Source organism: Trachurus trachurus, assembly GCF_905171665.1.
Source record: "Trachurus trachurus genome assembly, chromosome: 12".
Lineage (NCBI taxonomy): Eukaryota > Metazoa > Chordata > Actinopteri > Carangiformes > Carangidae > Trachurus > Trachurus trachurus.
The window spans coordinates 5,986,840-6,010,527 of NC_139908.1; the positions used below are offsets into that span (position 1 = coordinate 5,986,840).

General features: G+C 42.0%; 1 protein-coding gene across 1 annotated transcript; it reads left to right on the forward strand.

The window, feature by feature from the left end:
- Positions 1-177: 177 nt before the first annotated feature.
- homer1 (homer scaffold protein 1) lies at positions 178-22,533 on the forward strand. The gene is made up of 9 exons (XM_083983866.1): positions 178-1,409; positions 12,123-12,279; positions 15,771-15,902; positions 16,266-16,358; positions 18,707-18,849; positions 19,640-19,799; positions 19,945-20,055; positions 21,013-21,093; positions 21,977-22,533. The coding sequence occupies exons 1-9, from the start codon at positions 1,405-1,407 to the stop codon at positions 22,163-22,165; spliced, it is 1,071 nt and encodes a 356-aa protein (XP_083839992.1). The 5' UTR covers positions 178-1,404; the 3' UTR covers positions 22,166-22,533.
- The last annotated feature ends 1,155 nt before the right edge of the window (positions 22,534-23,688 follow it).

The window sequence follows — 23,688 nt, forward strand, 5'->3', positions numbered from 1 at the left end:
AAACACAAAAGATTATTATCTGCACACCGGATGTGATGAAACACATTATTGCCAGTGACGTAAAAAAAAAAAAAAAAAAAAAGCCGGTAACGTGAACGTGATGACGTTGATCTGTCACCGACCCCCTCGGAGCGGCGGGGGACTGAGCTGATGAATGAGCCGACAGAGAGTGAGAGAGGCCGGGGCTGACAGACAGGGAGCAGACGGGCAGCAGCGGCCGGGGGGATGAGAGGATGATGATGAACCGACCGACGGACGGAGCATCAGCAGCAGCATCTGACACCGGCTGAACCCGAACGACGAGAGATAAGAGATAACGGCGGTGGAGGTTTTTACCAGTTTAAACCCCCCTAACCTCCTCCTCTTCGGTAGATAATCTTGTATGAACTGGACTAACGTTAACGGGAGGATGTGAATGATGCCGAAGCCCGGAGCATGCAGCGACTGTCCTCCCTGTGTTTAACCTCCCAAGAAGCAGCAGCAGCAGAGGAGATGAAGATGAAGATGTCCGCCTTAAGGGACTTATTTTGCGGCTGTAAAACTCGCTAATCTCGGGCGGACGACGGGTCTCGGTCTGGAGGGGGGCGGGGAAGAGGAGGGAGAGAGACGGTGGGGACTAGCCGAGCCGAGCCGAGCCGTGCCGAGCCAAGCCAGCGACTGAAACTGGAGGGATTTATTATGAGCCGTCGGTCGGTTCACAGAGATTGAAGGGTGAACGTTAACGGTTAACGTTTTTTTTTTTTTTTTTAAATCGTCTTCATTCCACCGCGCGCGCACACTACACACACCACCAACACTAACGGCTGTTAACGTTAACGGTTAGCAGCAGCAACGAACGAACAAACAAACGGTTAACGTTAAAGAAGCTATCTTTTGGTATGAATTTGACATTTTAACTTTTGTTTTTTGACATTTTTGTAAAGGCAGCTTCACCAAGCCGGGTTTAACTCGGCTATAAATCACTCTGCCTGGCCTTGTCAGCCGGAGTTTTAGGTCGTTAATCCTCCTCTTGGACCTTAACGGAGGGAGTTTGGTAGCAAAACAGCCAACAACACAGACAGCAGCTTCTCCAGAGCTACGGTGCGTTCACGGTCATCATGCATGCACCGACACGTTTGCTCGGATGAAACCAAGCCAACACCCCCCCTTTTAAAAAAATGTACTCAAGGGCATAACCAGAAGAACAGGCAAAGGAAGAAGAGGGAGAAGCCGAGACATGTCGGACTGAAAGCAGCACCGTGGCCGTGAAGTCACAACAGCGACCAGAGCGGCTTATTATCGCCAGTCAGTCGGGGAAAGAGAGAGGGGAGAGCCGGGGGGACCGGGGCAGCCGGAGCTCGCCCCTCCAGGAGACCCACCGAGAGGAGCGTTTTCCACCCAGTTTGGCCACTAAATCCAGCAAAAATGGGGTATGTAACTTCCAATAATGTGCAATATAAATCTGTGATTGTCACTCAACGTGTCAGGGTAGGACTGACTCTGTTGTGTTTCTATGTTTGTTTTTATTGGAGCCAGCAGAGCTCAAAGTAAAGCTAGCCACCTTAGCTAAGTACTGTACATACTTCTGACATCCCATGTCTCTACTGTGGCCGGGAGGTGCAAACCAAAATTACAAAATGTAAAACACTTTTACAAAGCTTGAGACAAATTTACATTTTGGAAAACATCTTAACATATCATAAAAGAAAATTACATTATCATTACCTACAGACTTTCGACACACGAGAAACACTTTTACAAACACTGTGACATATTTACTAGGGATGTCCGATATTGGAATTTTTGCCGATATCCGATATGCCGATTCTGTCCAACACTTGGTTACCGATTTCGATAACAACTGATACTGATATGCATTCAACATGTGAACTAGTAATGTGCATCTGAAGCAGCGGTTCACCGCTACATAATTCGGTATCTAGACATTATGTTATCGGGTTTTCGTTATCGGCAGAAAAACTAATAGCAGTATGGACAGATATTCCATTTTTATGCCAATATTGGGCCGATATTATCTGACATCCCTAAAATTTACAAATGACATTAACCGGAAAGGGAACGTACCGGTACCAAATCCGTGGTTGACTTGAAAGTGATAATGGCAGTGGCCAGTTCAAGTTGTTGCCGCCAATAGAGTTCATGGTGACCCAATGGACAGCGATCGATGTGATCTGATCTGGTGGCCCTAACTAGATGTTTGTAGAGGAGTTAGCCTATCCATTCTGCAATATAAAACCGGCAAAACATCACCATGAACTCAATTGACGACGACAACAACAGCTCGAATTGGCCCCTCTTGTTATCTCTTCCGGGTCAACCCTGGATTTGGTACGTTCCCTTTCCGGTTGATGACGTTTGTAAAAGTGTTTCCTGTCTTGTTAAGTTGTTTTCTGAAATGTAAATGTGTTTCAGGATTTATAAATGTGTTATGGTAATGTCATTTTGTTTTATATGTTATAATCTTTCCAAAATGTAGATTTGTCTCAAGCTTTCATGTTGGTTTGCACCTCCTGGCCACCGTACCCGACTACCTGTCACCATGGCAGCATATGAAAATGCAAACTGCAAAGAAAAGATACCACACTGAACTGGTGATAGCAGCATCTGTACATTGTTATGTCAACTCCCAGCCGCCATACACTGACATTTTAGATTTACAGAAGCCAAAAGATTATAGGCTGTAATGAAGCAGGCTACTGGTGGTGAATTAACGCCTGGGGGAAACAGTGTATTAATTTGGTATATTATGATTTCAAGTTGTGTTTTGGAAGTAACTCACATGCATGGATTACAGTCTGTTCCGACTGTCCCATAAGGACGTATAGTTAATAAAAAGATTGTTATAATCACTTTTGTGCTGCCAAATAGAGAGATAAACCTCTTAAAATCAGCATCAGTCAGCAGTGATCTCTCTCTCCTGCACTTGGCTCGTGTAATGCAATGCATTGCAATGCATGTAGGCGGACGGACCTGCAGATGTATGGCGATTTCTCCTGATCAAGAGCGACCTAGTTCTTACTCCAGAGATGAAAGCAGATGATGTCGCATGTGATTGGTTTGTTGTCATATTGTGGTTGGAGGATGGGGTGGTGGTGGTGGTGGTGGTGGTGGTGGTGCTTACCTCCTCTGGCAAAGCACATCCTCTGTAATTCTCAAGGCCAATGGTTATAATCCAGTCAACAACAGTCGGTTCCTCAGATGCAGAGAGGGAACATGTCCTGTGTGTGTGTGTGTGTGTGTGTGTGTGTGTAGCCTGTAATTAGCCGGGCAGGCTCTGCTGCTCTGACAAGTACTGCAGCTTCTATTCTTGTATAATAGATGATTGTAAACTAGCTGTCCTCTCCTGAAAGTTGGCACTCGGATTAAAAACTGTGTGTGTCCAGTAAATATTTTCCCCTCGACTGGTGAGAGCAGGAGGTCACACACTGAGTCACTCGGTGGAAACACAGACATATGTTGTCAGCGTAGTGACAGTCCGTCGTGATTGTAATTCAACTTTGATGACACCGGAGTTATAAATGAGGATTTATATCATCCACAGGCTAGCACATTATTATTTGTTTGTTTTACTAGATGACAACTCCACTAATACAGTTCTTAATGTGAAGTAATTAATCTGATTGATTGCAGGAATCTCAGCTTTACTTTGATATATATTGTTGTAAACTGAATATTTTGTGGTTAATTAATGGGCAAAGTGACATTTGAAGACATATTTAAAGTGACGCCAAACATTTTCTTATTCAAATAGGAGTAATTACTGCATTTCCTCATTAGCCTATATATCATTCTAAACTGAATGTGAATCATTAATGACAAGACAAATAAAACATGAGGTAATAAATACAATAGAAACTTCTTTAGATTAAAGAGCTCAAATAGAAAACATAAGAAGCAAGTGTTATTGTTGGTTGGTTTTTAACTTTTATTTGACAGCAGCAGGAGAAGAAGTGAGAGGAAGTGAGGGACAGAGGAGGGACACAGCTGGACGCAAATCAGGGACGTCACAGTTAGATGATCGATGCCTACGGCTACAACTAATGACTATTTTTTATCACAAATGAATCTACTGATAAAACCTGTTCCGTCTGGGAGCCACGTCCATCACTCAGCATCTCCTAAACCTCAAAATATAAAATAGTCTCCTCAGAGAAATGCTTTTTAAAATGAAGTAACTAGATCATGACCATTATTTTGAAATGAGTCAAGTTAGTATCACTGTGGCAATGTTGTAAATATCTGTTCATTTTTAAAACTCTCAAATCTAAGCACATAAAGTAGGAACAGGAGCATCTTATCTTTTTTTTTTTGACATATAAACAGACAGGACTCTGCTTTATTATGATGCTACTGAGCTGTGAGAGACCTTAAAGTTCACACGCTATCATGATTATTTACAGATGTGTTACCTTCTACTATAACTTCTTTAATTTCTCCTTTTGATCCTTTTAATTTTTGATCAAACTCGAGGAGAATCTGAAAAAGTGCAGAATTTACTTTGACTCGTAGGCTGCGTGTTCAGATGAAGAGGAGGCGGTGATGGAAGAGACACTTAAGGAAAGCAGAGTGAAAATGTCAAAGCTAAATTGTCTTTATATATATACTGTATATATAGTCATATGAAGATGCTCTGTCTCTCTCTCTCCTCTCTGAGTGCTGTTGATGACATATGGGTGTTTTAGACTGGAGGTCTCCGGCTGCCAAGACCCCGCTGCCTCCCTCTGTGAGTGGGTTAACCCACAGGAGACACTGGGACGGGATTGGGCGAGAGAGCATGTGGGATGGACGGACAGGGAGAGAGAGACACAGAGTTGGAGGATGTTCACGGCTCATGACCGGCCCTGAGTCACGTGGGCTGTTTCCATGACGACGCAGGCAGCAGCTAAGTTAGTAATGCAGGGTTATTTTGCCGCCGTCGGTCGGTGACAGACAGACAGACAGACGGGGAGTTTCCTCCTGTCGTCGCCACATTCATCAAAGTCTGTAGCTTTGTTATAACACAACACGATGCCACATAATGAACTTTACAATAATCAGGTTTCTGCAGAGGTCACGTTAAATTTAGGCCTGTTTGTGACTGTTTTAATTCTCTTTTGAATGTAATTTAATATCTGTTTTATGGCTGAATTGAAAAGGGCAAAGACAAAAATGTCTTATTATTACATCACATATTTTTCAGCAAGTCCCAGCTGTATTTATTTAACAGTAATTTAAATTCAGTCAACTCAGAGCTGCAATAGTTGCCACCAGGTGTTTAAACAGAATGATCATGAACTATTCTGAAGTTTTTAGTCATTTCAGTAATGTTTTGATCAAGAATAGTGGGAAAAAAAGCAAAATACAAAATACCAGGTATGTAATCTCTAAAAGGTCATTTGAAGAAGCCCTAGTGAGTGTTTAATGGACCGGAAAAAAGTTAGTTTTAGGCCCAGTGTAAAGAGAAGGAGAAGAAAAATATTTATTATAGCTATAAAAGCCTGTGCATATTCTCATTTGTCCAGGTCATAGTATTTTGAAAAATGTATTATAGCTGCAACAATTAACCTGATAGATACATTGATTTCTCAACTGCCAAAAAGCAAAAACTAATCATTGCAGCAGGAGAAATGTAGTCTTTGTACACAAGAACATCTCTCAGCTGCATAAAAATGATATTAAATTCTGTTTTGCTGGTTGTTCATTAGACACCAGGGGCTGTGATGGTGAAATCAGAGCTGCTTCACATCCAGGGAGCAGATCTTTCATATTTCATATTGAAATATCATTTTAGTTTCACAGCTGCAGTGTAGAGCTGAGAAACTCATGGGGGAAAAATATTGATATCGTCCAAAACTTCACTTTCACTCACCAGAAAAGTTTCTTTTTGGGAATGAAGCCCTGATGAGTAACCATATATATACGTTCATAAATCTGTCGTCAGAGACTCATAAACCTGAGACGACACAAAAATATCACCGCTGTTAAAATCAAGAAGGGTTTAATGAGCTGCAGCTTCGACGGACAGAACTTCACGTTTCCAATTATCGTCTGAATATAGAAATGAAAATTATCAAATGAATCCGACCCGTGAATCAGCAGCTGCTCTGATCATTAATCATTGATTTTTTTTTAACCTGAATATAAAAACTGTGATTTATAACGTCGTATCAGGTGATATTTACTGTAACAGACAAAGTGATAAATCAAAGAAAAATATCACTGGTTGAAATTGAAACTCAGACCACGCCGGTATAAATGAGTGAGGGTGATAAACAGAGTGAGTCAGACAGACAGAGGAGGATGATGGGAAATATTCTGAGGCCGCAGCAGTAACACGTCCTAATGAAGATCACACTGTTTCCAATTAGAGGCCAATCTGAACACGTTACCTCTGAATGCACATCTTTGTATGTCACCCTGCCAACACTGGTGTGTGTGTGTGTCCCTGTTTGTGTGTGTCTGTGTGTGTGTGTGCTGGTTGTAAGTGGAGAACTGCTGATCTGATAACATCTGCGCTCAGATTCCTCTGTCCAAGCACTTGTCATTGAGACTTGAAAGCCACAGTGCGCTTCATTGTGAAGAGGGATTATAGGCTAACAATCACCACACACTCTCACTGACACACACACACACACACACAAATACACACAGCACGGGGGCACAGATTTTGATCTAGGCCACGCTGTTGGACTAATGACACCGTGAAATATAAAGTGACTCACTACAGTTTGATCGGAGCAAAGTCCTTTTAAAACCATTAGTAACTGAGACCTGAACATTGATTGATTGAACATGTGCGAACAGTGAAATCAAATCAAAACAAAACCAAACAATCTAAATATCCATAATCAGAGAAAAAAAAAGAATATATAAAAAATAAAACAAACAAAAAAAACTACAAATTTTACTACTAATTCACTAATAATAATAAATGAAATAGTTAGTTAAACATTTTTAATCTGGCCCATCAAATATTAGTACATATATGTTCAAATTATAACAAAGACCACTAGGGCTGCAACTAACGATTTCTTTTCATTATCGATTAATCTGTTGATTATTTCAATCAATTAGTTGTTTGGTCAATAAAATATTAAAAAATTATAAAAAATGTCAGTGTCAGTTTCCCAAACCACAAGATGACATCCTCAAATGTCTTGTTTTGTCCACAAACCAAAGAGAGACTCGGTTTATTGTCATAAAGGAACAAAGAAACCAGAAATATTCACATTGAAGAAGCTGAAATCAGAGAATTTGCACTTTTTTCTTAAAAAAAACTACTCAAACCGATTATTCGATTATCAAAATAGTTGACGATTAATTTAATAATCGATTATTGTGCGATTACTCCCACTGAAACTCTCTCCATCCGTCATCGCTAAATGAGAACTGGTTCTTAAAGGTGTACAGAAATGGCCGTTTGTCCTGTTTGTCGCGCCGAGTTGTCACGAGCTGCAACACGAGTTTACCCGAGTAAGGAAAACGAATTTGATTGGTCGTTATCGAGCGGGCGGGATATTCAAAGCTTGGGGCGAGACCGAGCTCCGTGTGTGTGTGCGTGTCTCAGACGTTTGAATGACGGATGACGGATCCAATATCAGTGGCTGGTGAATCGTGTACAGGCTGACGTATAATCCGTGCGCCTGCATTATCCAATGCGGAAAAAAAAATACACACTTTCATCCCGGATTTACTCAAAAATAGAATTTTGCACAAAGTTTGGCCTACAACGTCTGAAAGATGAGTTATCACATTAATTTTATGACCCAAAGTGGGCTCAAATTCAATTTTCTTTTCTGTACACCTTTAAGTGATTATAACTGAAGCCTCAGTTTAAACATCAGTGATGCACAGGTTCAGCTCTGCAGACACAGGATGTCTCACTTTTTATTTATTCTACTTTTTCACTTCAGATGCGGTGACTAAACTCCTTCATCTGCTCAAACAGAAACCAAAGACGTTCAGAACGTGGCTTAAAAAAAGTGGATAAAAGTTCATTTTGAGCTCCAGGGCCGACGAACAAACACAAACACAAACACAAACAGGACTCTGACGCCGGTGCTGAATCTTTTTTTTGTTTTTGCGCCTTGAACAGATCAAACATTCACACGAACACAAAAGCTGTTCGCCACTTATGACTCAGTGTTTCTGGTCCCGGCCGCTCCGATGAGACTGTTGTTCCTTCTTCTGACGTATCCATCCCATCCACCGTCTTCAGACACAGCAGCAGCAGCAGCAGCAGCAGCGCCGGCGATTTGTTGTTTGACACGTCAGGAACTGACTCAACTGAGAGGCTTCTTTTGTCTGACGCCACCGCCGCCGCCGCTGCCTGGTTATCAAGGGCCCATTGTTTTCAAACACGACTGAGAATTTGGATGTTAAATCTGTCGTCGTTATCGCTGTAAACGGCATCATCAACGCCATTCAAATGAGCGTTGTTCCTGAACGCGCCCTGACAGATAACAGGCAAACGTTTTCCTCGTCACATGTAGTTCCCTAAAACTTTTATTCTCATCTCTTCTCCTCGGTCTGGGAAAAAAAAAAAAACACTCTCTCGCCCATGTCTCTGCACAAATATCCTACATATTTAACACACACACATTAATATTTATAGTACAGTACAGTCTTTACACTCCGCCTCCATCTCTCTGATTAACCGTGTCTGTCTTTGAATAACATCTGCCAAGTCTCCACTCTGCCGACTTAATTAACACGCTGAGACGTGACGGCAGGAGATCCCAGCCCGCCAATCAAACCTGGTCCCTCTGGAGGACACACACACACACACACACTTACTATATACACACACACAGTACACGTCTTAGGACCAGATTTACATCAAGATAAAGAGCTGGTTTTTTAGTCCTCGGCTCCATAATATAATCTGTGATCTCATTGACCAACGTTGGGACGAGTCGAGGCGACTGATCCGCCGCAGGATCAAGTGCCCTCCTGTTTATTTTTGTCCGTCAGCGCAGAGTGACACAGGATCTCAGTTATCTGGACCGGACGGCTTCACGCTTTGCATTATGGGTGCACATTTTGCATTTTGATATAGACAGCAACATATAGAAACATCCCTGTCAGCACATATCATCATTTATTATCTTTTTTGTTCATTTAAATTAGGGGTATTTTCAAAATAAGACTTTCCACCTGGTTTGCAGCTCAGTCTGTGTATATTCTACTCTATATAAAGTGATTTATGTTGTAAAATCTCCTCCTTTTCTGTGTTTTCTTTAGTAAATGTGTCTTTTCCTGTGAGCAGGAGAAGACGACTCGTTGTTACGCTTTAATATTCTGGAGGAAAACGGCGAAACTGGGACATTTCCAAACAGACTCTGTATCTCCAGGCAAAAAATCTGCTCCGAGTTTCTGTGGATTTCCACCGAGCGTCGTTCAGACCGGCCGGCGCAGACACACATTTCATTCCTGGCCTGTTTTTTTTTTTTTTTTTTTTTACTTTTTCCCCGTCTGTGTGCGGCGTCCAGAGCCCGCTGAGCTCTGTCACACAGAACAGGTGCTGCCAGGTCACCTCTGTTACCGCCGCCTCGCTTCACCCTCGCTACGTCAGGGCGCTCACGTCTGCCACACACACACACACACACACACACACACACACACACACACACACACACACACACACACACACACACACACACACACACACACACACACACACACACACACACATGAGGCCTTGTGCACTCTAACACCTTGCTGCTGCTTTTCAAGCCAAAAGCCATCGGAGCCTCAGTGCCTCCTCCCTGACAGGTGCTGCTGGTGTGAAAGTAGTGAGCGACTCCCAAACGCAGCTTCACCTGCCAGACGGACCTGGACGTCCTGCAGCAGCTCTGAGCTCAGTGTTGATCTGAACCAACGTGATCCTGTTGGCTGGAATCAATCGATCTAGGTTTATTTATCCCACACGTGGGAAATGCAGTTGTTACAGTAGCGTTTTAGCATACAAGGTTAAAAAAAAAAAGTAGAAAAGAATGCAAATATCACACCTGCAAACTGGTCACCTTTTGGCTACAGTCACCTTTTTTTTTATGTCAACCAGGGTAGTAGAAGTGAATGAAGAGGGTTTTAGTTTTGTAACATGTCACGTTTTTCACTACTCCAGAGTTTGTAGGTCTAAAATATAGAAATACAGATGCAGCTCAATAGATTAGATAGAATATCATGGAAAAGTTTATTCATGTCAGTAATTCAGTTCAAAAAGTGAAACTATGACATTATATAGATCCATTACACACAGAATGAAGCATTTCAAGTCTTTATTTATTTACTTTCTTTTAATTGTTATGATTATGGTTTACATTTAATGAAGACCTAAAATTCAGTAGCTCAAAAAATTGTAATATTACAAAAGACCAATTTTAAAAAAAGCATTTTTAATATGGAAATGTTGGCCTTCTTTATTGAGATGCACCTGTATAAAACGATATAAAACAAACATATAAAGAACAAAAAGAGAAAGAGACATTCAATTATTTCAAGAATATATACAGTTATTTACAAGAAACTATTGCACAGATGGGGGGTGTATAGGAGTGTACAGGAGCAAGGTGCAGTTTGTACACAAAAATGGAAGTGTTGGACATGAATGAATATATAAAAACTGTAAACTGTGTAAATTCAGCCTAAATGGTGGGATGAAAAACCTGGACACGGTCGCCCTCGTCTCTGTGACTCTGTTGTTTCAGAGATCACCATACATACATCCCTGTGGTCTTTTCTTCGCTGCTCTTATAGATGTATAATTCCTCCATGATTTTATCTCCACCGCCCACACGCAGCAGTAGGTTTCAAGAAAGACGCCCCCGTCTCTGTCTCTGTCTGTCTCCATCCTCCTCTCCAGGTTACAGGCTGAGTTTCTTATTCAGGTCTTTTTCTTTTTACATCTTCACTTTTTTTGTTTATTATAGCTTTTCTTGTCAGATGAGCGTCAGTGTTTTAGAAGCAGAGTGAAGGTCACTGAGGTCGCCTCAGTCTCAGCTTTGTGTTTGTATGATGTCGTCAAGCTGCTTCCATCAAGTTTTTTTTATTTTATTTTGAGCATCAGAAATCAGTGGTTTATTTAAAACTGGAGCCAAATTTAATATCTGCTGCTTTATTAGATTTAATTTCAGAACAGAATCTGTCTGTGTGGCCTCGGCTGCCACTTAACAACAACCTGACGTGTGAAGAGGGAGAGTGTGTGTGTGTGTTTGTACATAAGCACACTTGTTGTCGTTGTGACAACACACAGATGTTCATGTCCTGCAGTAGCCCACGCTCTGAGCCTGGTGATGCTGCTGCTTTCTTTAGTTACTTCAGTCCACGTCTATATGGTACGACGGAGTATCAGGGCCACAATGAGAACATTTTTCACAGACTTCGAGAATAAAGTCACAGTTTTACATGAATAAAGTCGTAGAATAAATAATATTATGAGAATGAAGTCATAATATGAGAATAAAGTCGTAATTTTACAAGAAAAAGTCACAATTTTACGAGATAAAGTCGTTATTTTACAAGAATAAAGTCGTAAATTTACGGAGGGAAAAAAAGTGCCAATTTTATGAGAATAAAGTCGTAAATTTACGAGAAAAAAGTCATAATTGTACCAGTAAGTGGATACGGTAGCTGTTCTACTTACAACGGAAGAAGGTCTAAACTAAACAGGCCAGAGTGCAACACACCATAGATGGATATGGCAAAAGATTAAGTATCTCCTTGTTTATGAAACAACTTCATGAAATGCTCCACGGCCTCGTTTTAACAACTTTCCCCCTCTAAATTAAACATATACTGACTTTTTTCTCGTAAAACTAGGACTTTATTCTCTCAATACTCTGTGGTAGTTTGGATCCTGTTGTGTTTAACATGTACACTGATCCCAGTTCAGTAGGTGGTCGGTCTTAGGTCACATTAGGTCACAGACTCCTGCTCTGTGTGTTGCTGCGGTGGCTGAAGATAAAACTGTGTCTGTTGTTTTGTTTTTCCTCCTCCTCCTCCTCTTTCTCTCCGTCCAGGGTTCCAGCTCCACGCTGCATATTCCAGGCAGCTTGACCACAGAGCTAAAGACACTGATTGTTCCATCTGTTCTTCTCCTCCCTCTGTTCCTTCCTCCTCTTTCTCTCTTTCTGCTCCCACAGAGAACAGCCCATCTTCAGTACACGGGCCCACGTCTTCCAGATCGACCCCAGCACCAAGAAGAACTGGGTTCCCACCAGTAAACACGCTGTCACCGTCTCCTACTTCTTCGACAGCACCAGGAATGTATATCGCATCATCAGTCTGGACGGAACCAAGGTGTGTGTGTGTGTGTGTGTGTGTGTCAAACAGACAAACATGTGATATTTTAGCTCATAACATCTTAAAGCAGAAGTAAGCGATCTGGTCGTTTTGGCTAACTTCCTGTCAGCCGATGGAGTTAGCAGCCCCCGCCCTCGTCCCTACATCACCACATTCACGCACATCCCTTGGCTGCACACACAGAGAGGACCGCCCCTTTAAGGCCCATTTATACCCAACGGTAAAAACGGATATGGACACTTTCGTCCGTATCCGGAGGTCATTTCATCCGTCAGTGGAATCCGGAGTGCTCCGGATGAAACGGAGCAATACCACCAGTAACCGGGGTGGCGGTATTGAGTCAGAAGCAGAGAAAAGTCACTCCATTACGAAAATCGGCGAAGAAGAGAGTAGTTGCCGGAAATTCAAAGAAGGAGGAGAAGACGAGAGTAAACATTAAACATTTAAAAATGGTGCATAATTTGGAGAAGATATGTGACTTGGTGAGAGGGTACATACATTTAATGTTGGTGCCAGTAATGACAGCGTTCGTTGACATGGCAACATTTGCCGTGTCAACGACGCTGTAATTACACACACACTGCCGCCTAGAGGATAAGTTGCGTTACGTCCATAAAAACGGTTAAACCGGACGGAGGTATGAAGGCCAGTTACGGAGAGAACGTTTGATACGGACGGACGAAATTCATCCGTATTCGGAGGTATAAACCAGCCTTTATGCCGTTCTCTCTCCTCATTGGATAAAGGTTGTAGGATACAAGGAAAGTTTTCTCCTGGGCTTACAGCGGAGCAGAGTGACTGACAGACCCGTGTTTCAGACCAAACACTCTATATAAGTGATTGCTGTCGGAAGATATAACTATTAAGACTTATATTAACAGAAACATTCATCTTACTTCTGCTTTAAAGACACAATCACGTTAAAGTCTGCCTTGTTAGTGGGGGATAAAATCAATAAAGTTTGACCTAATCATCAGAAACGTTTGGAAACACGTGATGCTGTCGATCCGTCCTCCTCCTCCTCCTCTTCCTCTGGGCCCGGCTGCGGCCCGGCCTCGGCGCTGAGGCGCTGCAGGGGCGGCCGGCCTGTCATATCTATGTGGCAGTGATTATTTTAGTCTTGAGAGAGAGAGAGAGAGAGAGAGAGAGAGAGAGGTGCAGGGGTGGAGTTGGTGCCGCTGTTGTTATGTAAGCGCGTCTCCGGGTGACTGACTGACTGTTGTTGTTGAAGCAGCAACGTAGCTGAGCTGCTGCTGCTGAGCTGGAAATAGCAGAGATGTGGTGGTGGTGAACCGGCCGGTCGGTCGGCGCTGGAGGACACCACGGTCCAGACAACAATGAGTCTCTGAAGAAAACAAACAGAGAGAAACTTTACTAGTGTTGCTTTCAGATGATCCTTTTAAAGTTTAAAGTTTTTTTGTTTTTTCCAACTGAATTTTTATGTAGTTTTTCTCAATAGCAACATGACACATAACACATTTTTGTTAGATTTACATGTTTTCCCCTTTTACAGCTGCACAACATCTTTACACTTCTATTCAAGAACCATGTAAGAAAACAGTAGAAATTCAAAACTATATAAATTAAAAAAAAACATATATATATATATATAAAGCTCTAGAAAAAATGAAGAGACCAAAAAAATATTCTTAATGAATCAGCTTCTACATGTTTGGCAGCCGCTCGATTCCAGTATCTATTGAATTTCAACACAAGCTGAACTCAGTGATCATGTTATCACCTGAACCAAATCATATTTAATCAAGATTATAAAAAACACTGCTATGATTAAAATTGTTTTTTTTTTCCACCATTGTTGATTCTGAACTCTTCCTAAGTTTAAAAAAATGAGTGTTGAGTTGTTGAAGAATGATGATGAACTCGTTTTCTTTTGCAATATTATTTGAGGTCTGCCATTTCCTGCCAATAAATCCTAAATGACAACATTTTTATTTCAAATTTGGGAGAAATGTTGTCTGTAGTTTATAGAATAAAACAAAAGTGTTCATTTTACTCACTTACACAAACCTTTAGATAGTAAAAACCAGAGAAACTCATCATTTTGAAATGGTCTCTTCATTTTTTCCAGAGCTGTATATATAATATGATAAAACATGATAATACATAGAAAATAAAAGCAAGAATATTCAATAAATTTAGAGAAAGAGAAGTGGAAAAAGCTCCATTAGAGAAACTGCTCAGTGAATATTCATAACTCAGTCATTATTAAAAACCAGTAAAACCACTTGTGCTGGTTCAGCATTTAGAAACAACAGGAAGTGAAACTCAGTCTGTATTTTACCTGGAGTCACTGACCGCCTCCTTCTCTCCAGGAAATAAATCTCCAGCTCTCATCAATCTGCAAAATGAATATTCAGTGATTTATATAAAAACAACAGAGAGGATGAGGTGTAACATAACAAACATCACGTTGTGGAGAATAAACATGAAGCATCTGAATTTAATGAATGTTCGGTTTCCTGCTTCTTAATAATGGATTTGTGGAGGTTCATCGCCACGAGCTCAGTGTTGGAGTCAGCAGGTTTAAGGCTCATCTCTTAATTACAATATTCAATTCAGCTCATTTGCATAAATTGTGAAATATAACACAGAATCTAAAGAGTTGAGACTTCAGGATCTTTTATAAATTTGTGAGTCCTGCTGATCCCACTGCACTGCAAAAACTCAAAATCTTTCCAAGAATATGTCTTATTTCTTGTCAAAATGTTTCATTTCTAGTCAAAACTAATCTCTTTCCACTTTAGATAAGACTCATCACCTAAAATCTAAGTTGTTTTTAGATAATTTTCACTTGTTTCAAACAAATTTTCACTTGAAATAAGTAGAAAAATCTGCCAGTGAAAGGAAGTTTTTTGTGTTTGTAATAAGAAAGAAAAACTTGCCCCACTATCAGATTTTTCTACTTATTTCAAGTGAAAATATGCTTGAAATAAGCCTGTGAATATTCTTTCAGAGGTTAAATACCAGATAGTTGGACCAGTCTCAGCCTGGTCAGATGCGAACATGAACTGATGAAGCCTCTTGGATGAGAGGTGAAGAAGTCCAGTTGCATTGCATCCTTGAGATAGGCTTGAAATAAGTAAAAAGTGTCTAAAAACAAGCTACTTTTTTTTACTATGTATGTATTGTATATGTAAAAATATACTTATTTTAGGTATAATGAGATTTATTTTGACTAGAAATGACATTTTGACTAGAAATAAGACAAATATTCTTGGTAAGATTTAGAGTTTTTGCAGTGCGATCAATAACACTCAGTCATACTGAGCTGGAATCATCATCGACTACTTCCTGTTTACCAAACAGTGGGAATAGACACACACACACACACACACACACACACACACACATCCCTCAGTCCCAGTAGATATCAGACATCCAGCTGCCGTTCCCACTCACTCACAGCTGTGTGTGTGTGTGTGTGTGTGTGTGTGTGTGTGTGTGTGTGTGTGTGTGTGTGTCCTCAGGCCATCATCAACAGCACCATCACCCCCAACATGACTTTCACCAAGACGTCGCAGAAGTTTGGTCAGTGGGCCGACAGCCGAGCCAACACCGTGTACGGCCTCGGCTTCTCCTCCGAGGGTAACCTGGTCAAGGTGAGAGCACCACACACACACACACACACACACACACACACACACACACACACACACACACACACACACACACACACACACACACACACAGTCTGTCAAACAAAGAATGACTCACCACTGTGAAAACTACGGTGGCCCTGAGGACTCAACTCACTGCAGCTTTGAAAAATGTGTCGTCAAATAGATGAAGATGTTTTCTGTAGTTGTAGCATGTGTGTGTTGATCTCTCTGGGCCACCGTAGAGCGGTCCGACTCCTCAGTGATGTCGTGTCGTATCCAGATGTTCACAGCTGCTCCTCCTCCTCCTCCTCCTCCTCCTCCTCCTCCTCCTCCTCCTCCTCTTCCTCCTCCTCTTCCTCTCAGTTTGCAGAGAAGTTTGCTGAGTTCAAGGAGGCGGCTCGGTTGGCCAAGGAGAAGTCCCAGGAGAAGATGGAGCTGACCAGCACTCCCTCCCAGGTAACACTCACCTTCATCACCTCCATCATCATCATCATCACCCCCCCCCCCCCCACACACACACACACACACACCAGAGCAATAAGAAAACACCTCGATGAAACGTCGGATCATTTTGCCGGTCGTGTCGGTGGTGACATCGTCAGCAGAGCAGCGTGTAGAGAGGAGGTTAGAAACAGAAACACAATGTGGAGTTAAACTTTTGGGATGTAGTGACCTCATTGACGTTGTTCATTGATAAACTGAGCGCCGTCCAGCGGATCGAGACACTTGAGGAAGTTTACAACATAACGGTAACCGGTAGATTATTACATGTTTGTTTCTTGTTTCGCCCGATTACGTTCTTGTTGGGCTACAAAAGTAAAAGAAAAAAAACCTGTCTTGTCTTCATTCATCCAGATGCACAGTTTTCAGATGTGATGTGATTCTCTTTCTGTTCTAATGTGCCTTACCTCCTAATAAAAATATTAATTAAAACAAAAAAAAGTAACGGTAACCGGTAGATTATTATTGATTATTATATGAATTAGTGGCAGTGATGACAAAGGAGTGTCGGGCCGCCACAACTAGATGTAAACAGCAGAAACCTTCAGACCTTCATCATGACCATCACTGTTATCACCTCCATCACTTCCTTCGCCATCTTTTTTTTTTTTTTTTTTAAGTATTTTTTGGGGCTTTTTCACCTTTATTGGACAGGAGAGTTGAGAGAGAGACAGGAAATGGGAGTCATCTTTCCTTTATTCCTTCACCATCTTCATCTTGACAATCATCTTCATCGTCACCATCACGCTCTCTTGTCCCAGTCGGTCTCTTGACTCTGATGCTGACTCAGCCTCTGACCTCTGACCTCTGACCTCTGACCTGCTCTGCTCCTCAGGGCGGCAGCGCGGTAAAGAGGAATCTGTTGTCAGTCAACAAACCTGGTAAAAAGAAGGTAAACGCAGTGGAGACTCCGACCCAGCAGCCTTCTCCTCTTCTCCTCTTCTCCTCCCTCTCTCTCCCTCTGACTCCAGCTCCTCCGCTCTGATCCCGCCTGGTTTTATCTCCGAGGCTTCAGTCCTGAGCCACACTGAGAACTGAGACCTTCACTTATTGATCTGATCTGATCTGATCTGATCAGCTGCTCCTCTCCTCTCCTCTTGTCTCTTTTGGGAAGCACCTCCCCGTCACCGTCTATGATCCCGACGTCTCCTGAAAACCTCCCACTGACGACAACCCTCCTCTTCTCCTTTTCACGCTCTCAGACAGCGACATTCGGCTTTAATCAGCAGGGTTCCCACGCGTCCTGGAAAAACTGGGGGAAAAAAAGTCAAATGTCCTGGAAAATTATTTATCACATCATGACCTCAGCTACCAGAGCTCTGTTTGACTTCTTCAGACCGCACCGAAGATTTATTTTCCACAGAAGTGAGAAAACTAGAGACTTTGAGTTGATGAGTGTTTCCAGTGTTGGACCTAGAGAGTTGTTTTGGGCCTAGTGGTTTAAAAACAAAATCAACATGTTTTTTGTGTTGTTCTATGATAAACTGGTCTTAATTTCTAAGAAAACAAGAGATTATTTCATAGATAAGTCAGAGCCACAAACTGCACATCTTTAAATCAGACTTCTGACGGTGAGAGAGGAATATAAAAAACCAGCACTAACCCTCCTGCACTCACTTGAAGCTCTTTTATTGTTAAGTCAACGTTTCGGTCCATTGACCTTCATCAGGACCCAGTATTTTACATCTGTTATGTGACTTCCTTTTAAAAAATATTAAGCACACTCATGCAATTAACTGATCACAGGTGTATGTGGTTGTGAGGAAGTGACATCATCAAAAACAGGGAGAGAAACTCAGAGCTCGACACATTCAGAGTGAGAGAGGAATAAACACAGAAACAAACTGGTTTAATGTACAAAATAAGGTTCAACTGTTAGAAAAGAACACATGAATGGGGCGAGGGATGTGTTAGTGCAGTGTTTTTCAGAGTCGCCTGAAATGTCTAGTAATTGATAAAAAAAATAACTGATAAAAATGTTTTTTAACTAATTATTAGTCTTTTTAAAATTCTGATTAAAAACGCCACACACAATCTCAAACAGCTGTATCTATACTTTAACTTTACAGAATATAAATCGAGTTCAAATAAAACGCAGCATATACAAATATCTGAGCTTGAGCATCTTGATTGATGCTAGTCGCTGGAAATTTGTGGGAAAAAAAGTGAATAAACAGTTGAGAGAAGAGCTGATGGTCGTTTTCTGAGAGCTGGAAGTCAACGACTCTTTGTTGTGTTGAAATCGAACCATGACGACGATGATGATGATGATGATGATGTTGATGTTGTTTCTTCCTCACCAGGAGTCGGCGCCGGGCGACCTGCAGTCACCTCTGACCTCGGAGAGCATCAACGGGACGGACGACGAGGGAGTGACACCGGACACGCCTCAACACACCGAGGCCAGAGCCGAGCCTTCCCAGAATGCACTGCCCTACTCACACAGGTGAGCACCATCAGATTCATCCCTTCAGTTCCTCTTGTGTTAAAGTGTCGAGTGACTTTTGAAATGTGTGTGTGTGTGTGTGTGTGTGTGTGTGAGTGAAATTATAAACATATTTAAACTCAGGACTTTACTCTAAGACTTGTATATAAATATTCTAGATATGAACATGTGTTGTAACCTGGAACTAGTTTGTCCAGTGGAGGGATACGATGCTGCTTCTAGTTTGGTTTTCTGGACATTTTAATAACTTTATTTACACGTCTGTCCTCCTTTTCTTCTTCCTCCTTCTTCCTCTTCCTCCTCCTCCTCTTCCTCTTCCTCCTCCTTTTCTCCCTCCTCTTCCTCCTCTTCCTCTTCTTCCTCCTCATTTTCTTCCTCTTCCTCCTCCTCCTTTTCTCCCTCCTCTTCCTCCTCTACCTCTTCTTCCTCTTCCTCCTCCTCCTCTTCTTCTTCCTCCTCTTCTTCTTCCTCTTCCTCCTCTTCCTCTTCTTCCTCCTCCTTCTCCTCTTCCTCCTCTTCTTCTTCCTCCCTTTCCTCCTCCTCCTCCTTTTCCTCTCCCCCACTCCTCCCCCTCTTCCTCTTCTTCATCCTTCTCCTCCTCCTCCTTCTCCTCCTCCTCTTCATCATCCTCTTCTTCCTCCTCCTCCCCTTCTTCCTCCTCCTCCTCCTCCTCCTCTTCCTCCTCTTCTTCTTCCACCTCCTCCTCTTTCTCCTCCTCCCCCTCTCTTTTCTTCCTTTTCTTCCTCCTCCTCCTCCTCTTTCTCCTCCTCCTCCTCCCCCCCCCCTCCAGTTCCTCCAGTATCAATAAGCACTGGGAGGCGGAGCTCGCGGCTCTGAAGGGGAACAACGCCAAACTGACGGCGGCGCTGCTCGAGTCCACGGCCAACGTGAAGCAGTGGAAGCAGCAGCTGGCGGCCTATCAGGAGGAGGCGGAGAGGCTGCACAAGAGGGTAACACACACACACACACACACACACACACACACACACACACACACACACACACACACACACACACACCGACGTCTATCTGTCTGTCTGTTTGTCTGTTTGTTTGTTTGTTCTTCACTGATGAAGGTTTACTCTGGTCTCCTAGGTGACGGAGCTGGAGTGTGTGAGCGGCCAAACGACGGTGATCAAATCTCAAAAGACAGAACTGAACCAAACGATAGAAGAGCTGGAGGCGGCTCTGAAGGCCAAAGAGGAGGTGAGAGAGAGACGGGAATAACGATGTCACTAACGGCGCTACTTTTTTCAGTAACGAAAAAAAAAGTAACTGTTTCCACCGTTACAACACTGTTACTGTTAACTGACTATAAAATGCGCCGTTGCTTGACTCAGGAAAATAATAATACACCTGTTTAAAGGGACAACGAGGAGTTTTGGAAAAGCGAAGCGTTTTCACACTACATTTATGAGCCTCCGCACCGTGAAATTCTTTGACCGGCGCAAGACAGACTCATGTTTTCATTCATCAAGAATTAAAGTCAGAGGTTCAAAGAGGATCACATACCGTAGAGACAAAACGATATATTTATCTAAAATGGGCCCATTAACAAGTGTGGGTAACGTAGATTCATCCACATTAACGTGAGACTTTTTTATAACCAAATAGAAACTCCTCATTGTCCCTTTAAGTGTTGGACATTACATACACATTTTCATTTCAGCAACTGGTCGGAAAAAGCAGTTTATCTGGATCTAACCAACTCACCCAGTATTCCTCCGCACAGACTGTATCGCTGTATCACTCCGCCGCCTAACAGCTGTTTGCAGCCTGTGGAAGAGGCGGAGTGATACAGCGCGTCTGTGTGGAGGAACACAGAGTGAGTTGGTTAGAGCAGGAGTTAGATAAACGGAGGTTAGGGAGGGAAGACCAAGTAATTTGACATATTTGAGTGATTAAGTAATGAAATAGTTACTTTCCATGTAATTAATTACTTTTATCATGTAGTAATTCAGTTATCTCAGCTTTTGTCTTTGAAGACGTTTCGCCCCTTTAAGTGGCTTCATCAGTTTGTGTCAACTAGACATTTTTCAGATTACGTAGAGATGCCTTTGACCTGGACAGTAACTCAGCTACTTACTCTTTTTGGGGAAAGTAACTAGTAACTATAAGTTATTACTTTCTGAGTGAATCTTCTCTGTGTTGCCTCTGTTCCAGGAGCTGGAGCAACTCAAAGCGGAGGTTCAAAGCGCCGCTGAGTTTCAGGCTCAGAGAGACTCGCTGACTCTGAAGCTGCAGGTGAGTGAACGATGACGATGCTGCGTTCAGGACACGTCACACGGGTCGTAAATATGAGCGTCAGAGAGAGAAAACTCAGTGAGTGATGAGCTGTAGTGGGCGGAGTCACTTAAAAACAACAAAACCAGTCAGTATATGTGGAATATTTTCATATTTTATCATCAAACTGACTGTAAATGACACTTGGTATTGATTATGCATTTATTGATTATTGATAGGGTATAATTTTGACATGTTAAATTTAAAGGGATAGTTCAACATTTTGGCAAATCCCTATAGTCATAGCAGTAGGTTCGCTAACTTTAATTGTTGGTGCAAGCTGTTTTTAGAACGGCGGAGCAGAGCTGCGAGCTGCTCAGAGCTACGCTACGGAGGCTCATGGGATTTCTTGGTTTCCCTCATCAAACTCATCAAATACACAATCCAACAACTCCACAACGCTCTGGTGGACAAGTTGTGACCTGCACATTCACCACGCTATGAGATAATAACACAACGTTACCAGACAGAGTTGTTTTAGAGGGAAATTCATGCAAAACCACTGATGCATGTTCCCGTCGGGGACAGTTTTTCATCAAACAGTCTCTGTATTTACCTCTAAAACAACTCTGTCTGGTAACGTTGTGTTATTATCTCATAGCGTGGTGAATGTGCAGGTCACAACTTGTCCACCAGAGCGTTGTGGAGTTGTTGGATTGTGTATTTGATGAGTTTGATGAGGGAAACCAAGAAATCCCATGAGACAATTAAAGGTAATAAACCTACTGCTATGACTATAGGGATTATGGCAATGGGCCAATCTGCCAAAATGTTGAACTATCCCTTTAACTTCCTATATTAATCGTTATATTGATCGATGTGTGTGTGTGTGTGTGTGTGTCAGGACACGGAGTCGAGGAACCAGACTCTGGAGGCTCAGCTCGGCGACCTGGAGCAGCGTCTGGAGAGCAGCCAGCAGGAGAGGGAGGCGTTCCGCACCAGCCTGCGCTCGCTGCTGGAGCTGCTGGACAGCAAGATCTTTGAGCTGACGGAGCTGCGCGACACGCTGACCAAGCTCATCGAGGGCAGTTAGACACACACACCTACACACACACCTACACACACACCTGCACCTGTAACACACACACACACAGCAGCAGAGAAGCCACCTGTCTGTCGGCCACTCACACTCACTCACTTTAAACAACTTGAATTCTCTTCTTTTAGTTTTTCTCCACATGTAAATGATGTTTACACACACAACCTTATGCATTAACGGTACACACACACGCGCACACACACACACACACACACACACACACACACACCGTTTACAATCAGCCAAGTGAAGAGGGCTTCGCTCGGCTGCTGCCTTCCCTCCGCTCCACTCTTTCTGGATTCTTCTCGACTCTGACGTCATAAACTCTGAACGAATCCACCATTTTCTTTTTTTATTTTATTTTATTTCCAGTCTGAGCGGACGTTAAATTCTCTCTTTTTTTTCTTTTTTTTCAAAATTTGCTTCTCGCTCCTTCGTTCATCGAAACTTTTTCAGCTTCGCTTTGGTGCATTTTGTCGTCACCATCTTCTCTTCTCTTCCTCACGTTTCTCTGTTGTTGTTTGGACGAGTGCGGCGACGACTGAACTCCGCCGCCGACAGGATGCGACTTCTATTCTTCTACAATATAAGAGCAATACTAAAAAAAAAAGAAAGAAAAAAAAGAAAAAATAAGGGAGCATCAGAGGGAATCGAACACTTTCCACTCTCACTTTCAGGTAATTTTTTCCTCCTCTGTCTCGGACTCGGATCACAAGCGAGGACGGATTTTATTCAACAGTTTTTTCTTTCTATCGACTTTTTAAAAAAAAAAAGAAAACTTACGATGACAAACTCATAGTGCACTTGTTAAACATGGAGTTTGTGTGTGTGTGTGTGTGTGTGGGTGAATCAGATCTTTTTTCTTTTTCTTTCCCTTTATTGTTTCTGTTGCGACTTGAAGTGCAATGATTGAACCCTTATTTCATTTTTTTTTTTTGGTTTTTGTTAATTTATTTCTAAAGTAACTAAAGATTAATAATTATGACGAACGTTGTTGTACAAAAGCAAAGAATCTTTATTTACATCTCGTTTTCACTTCATCTTTTTTTATCGTCTGGTACGTGGATGTTGAATTATTATTATTATTATTATTACATATGTTTTTTTTGGAGAAACTGGCAATATTTCTGAAATATTTATCACAGGAAGTGAAAAAAAAACAAAAAAAACACAAAGTGTGGATTTTATTTTATGTTTCTTTTCTTTTTGCCAAATGTTTTCCTGTACAGATTTGAATTTCTTTTTGCTGATGTTGCCTTTGGTACAGAGATGCATCAACGGTAGCGAACTAGCGGTACTTTAATGTTTATTTTTCTTTTTACTTTGTTTTTTTTTATTTTATTTTATTTTATTATTTAATCTTTTGTGGGATTTACTATTATTGCCAAAAATTCAGCAGCGTCAGAGGAAGCGAGTACGAACACCTGAAGAACACTACTCAAGGGCTCGTTGTCGTTGGTTCGGGTACGTTTGGGAGACTTGAATGATTTTAGCAGTGACTTTATCTCGTTGAGAAT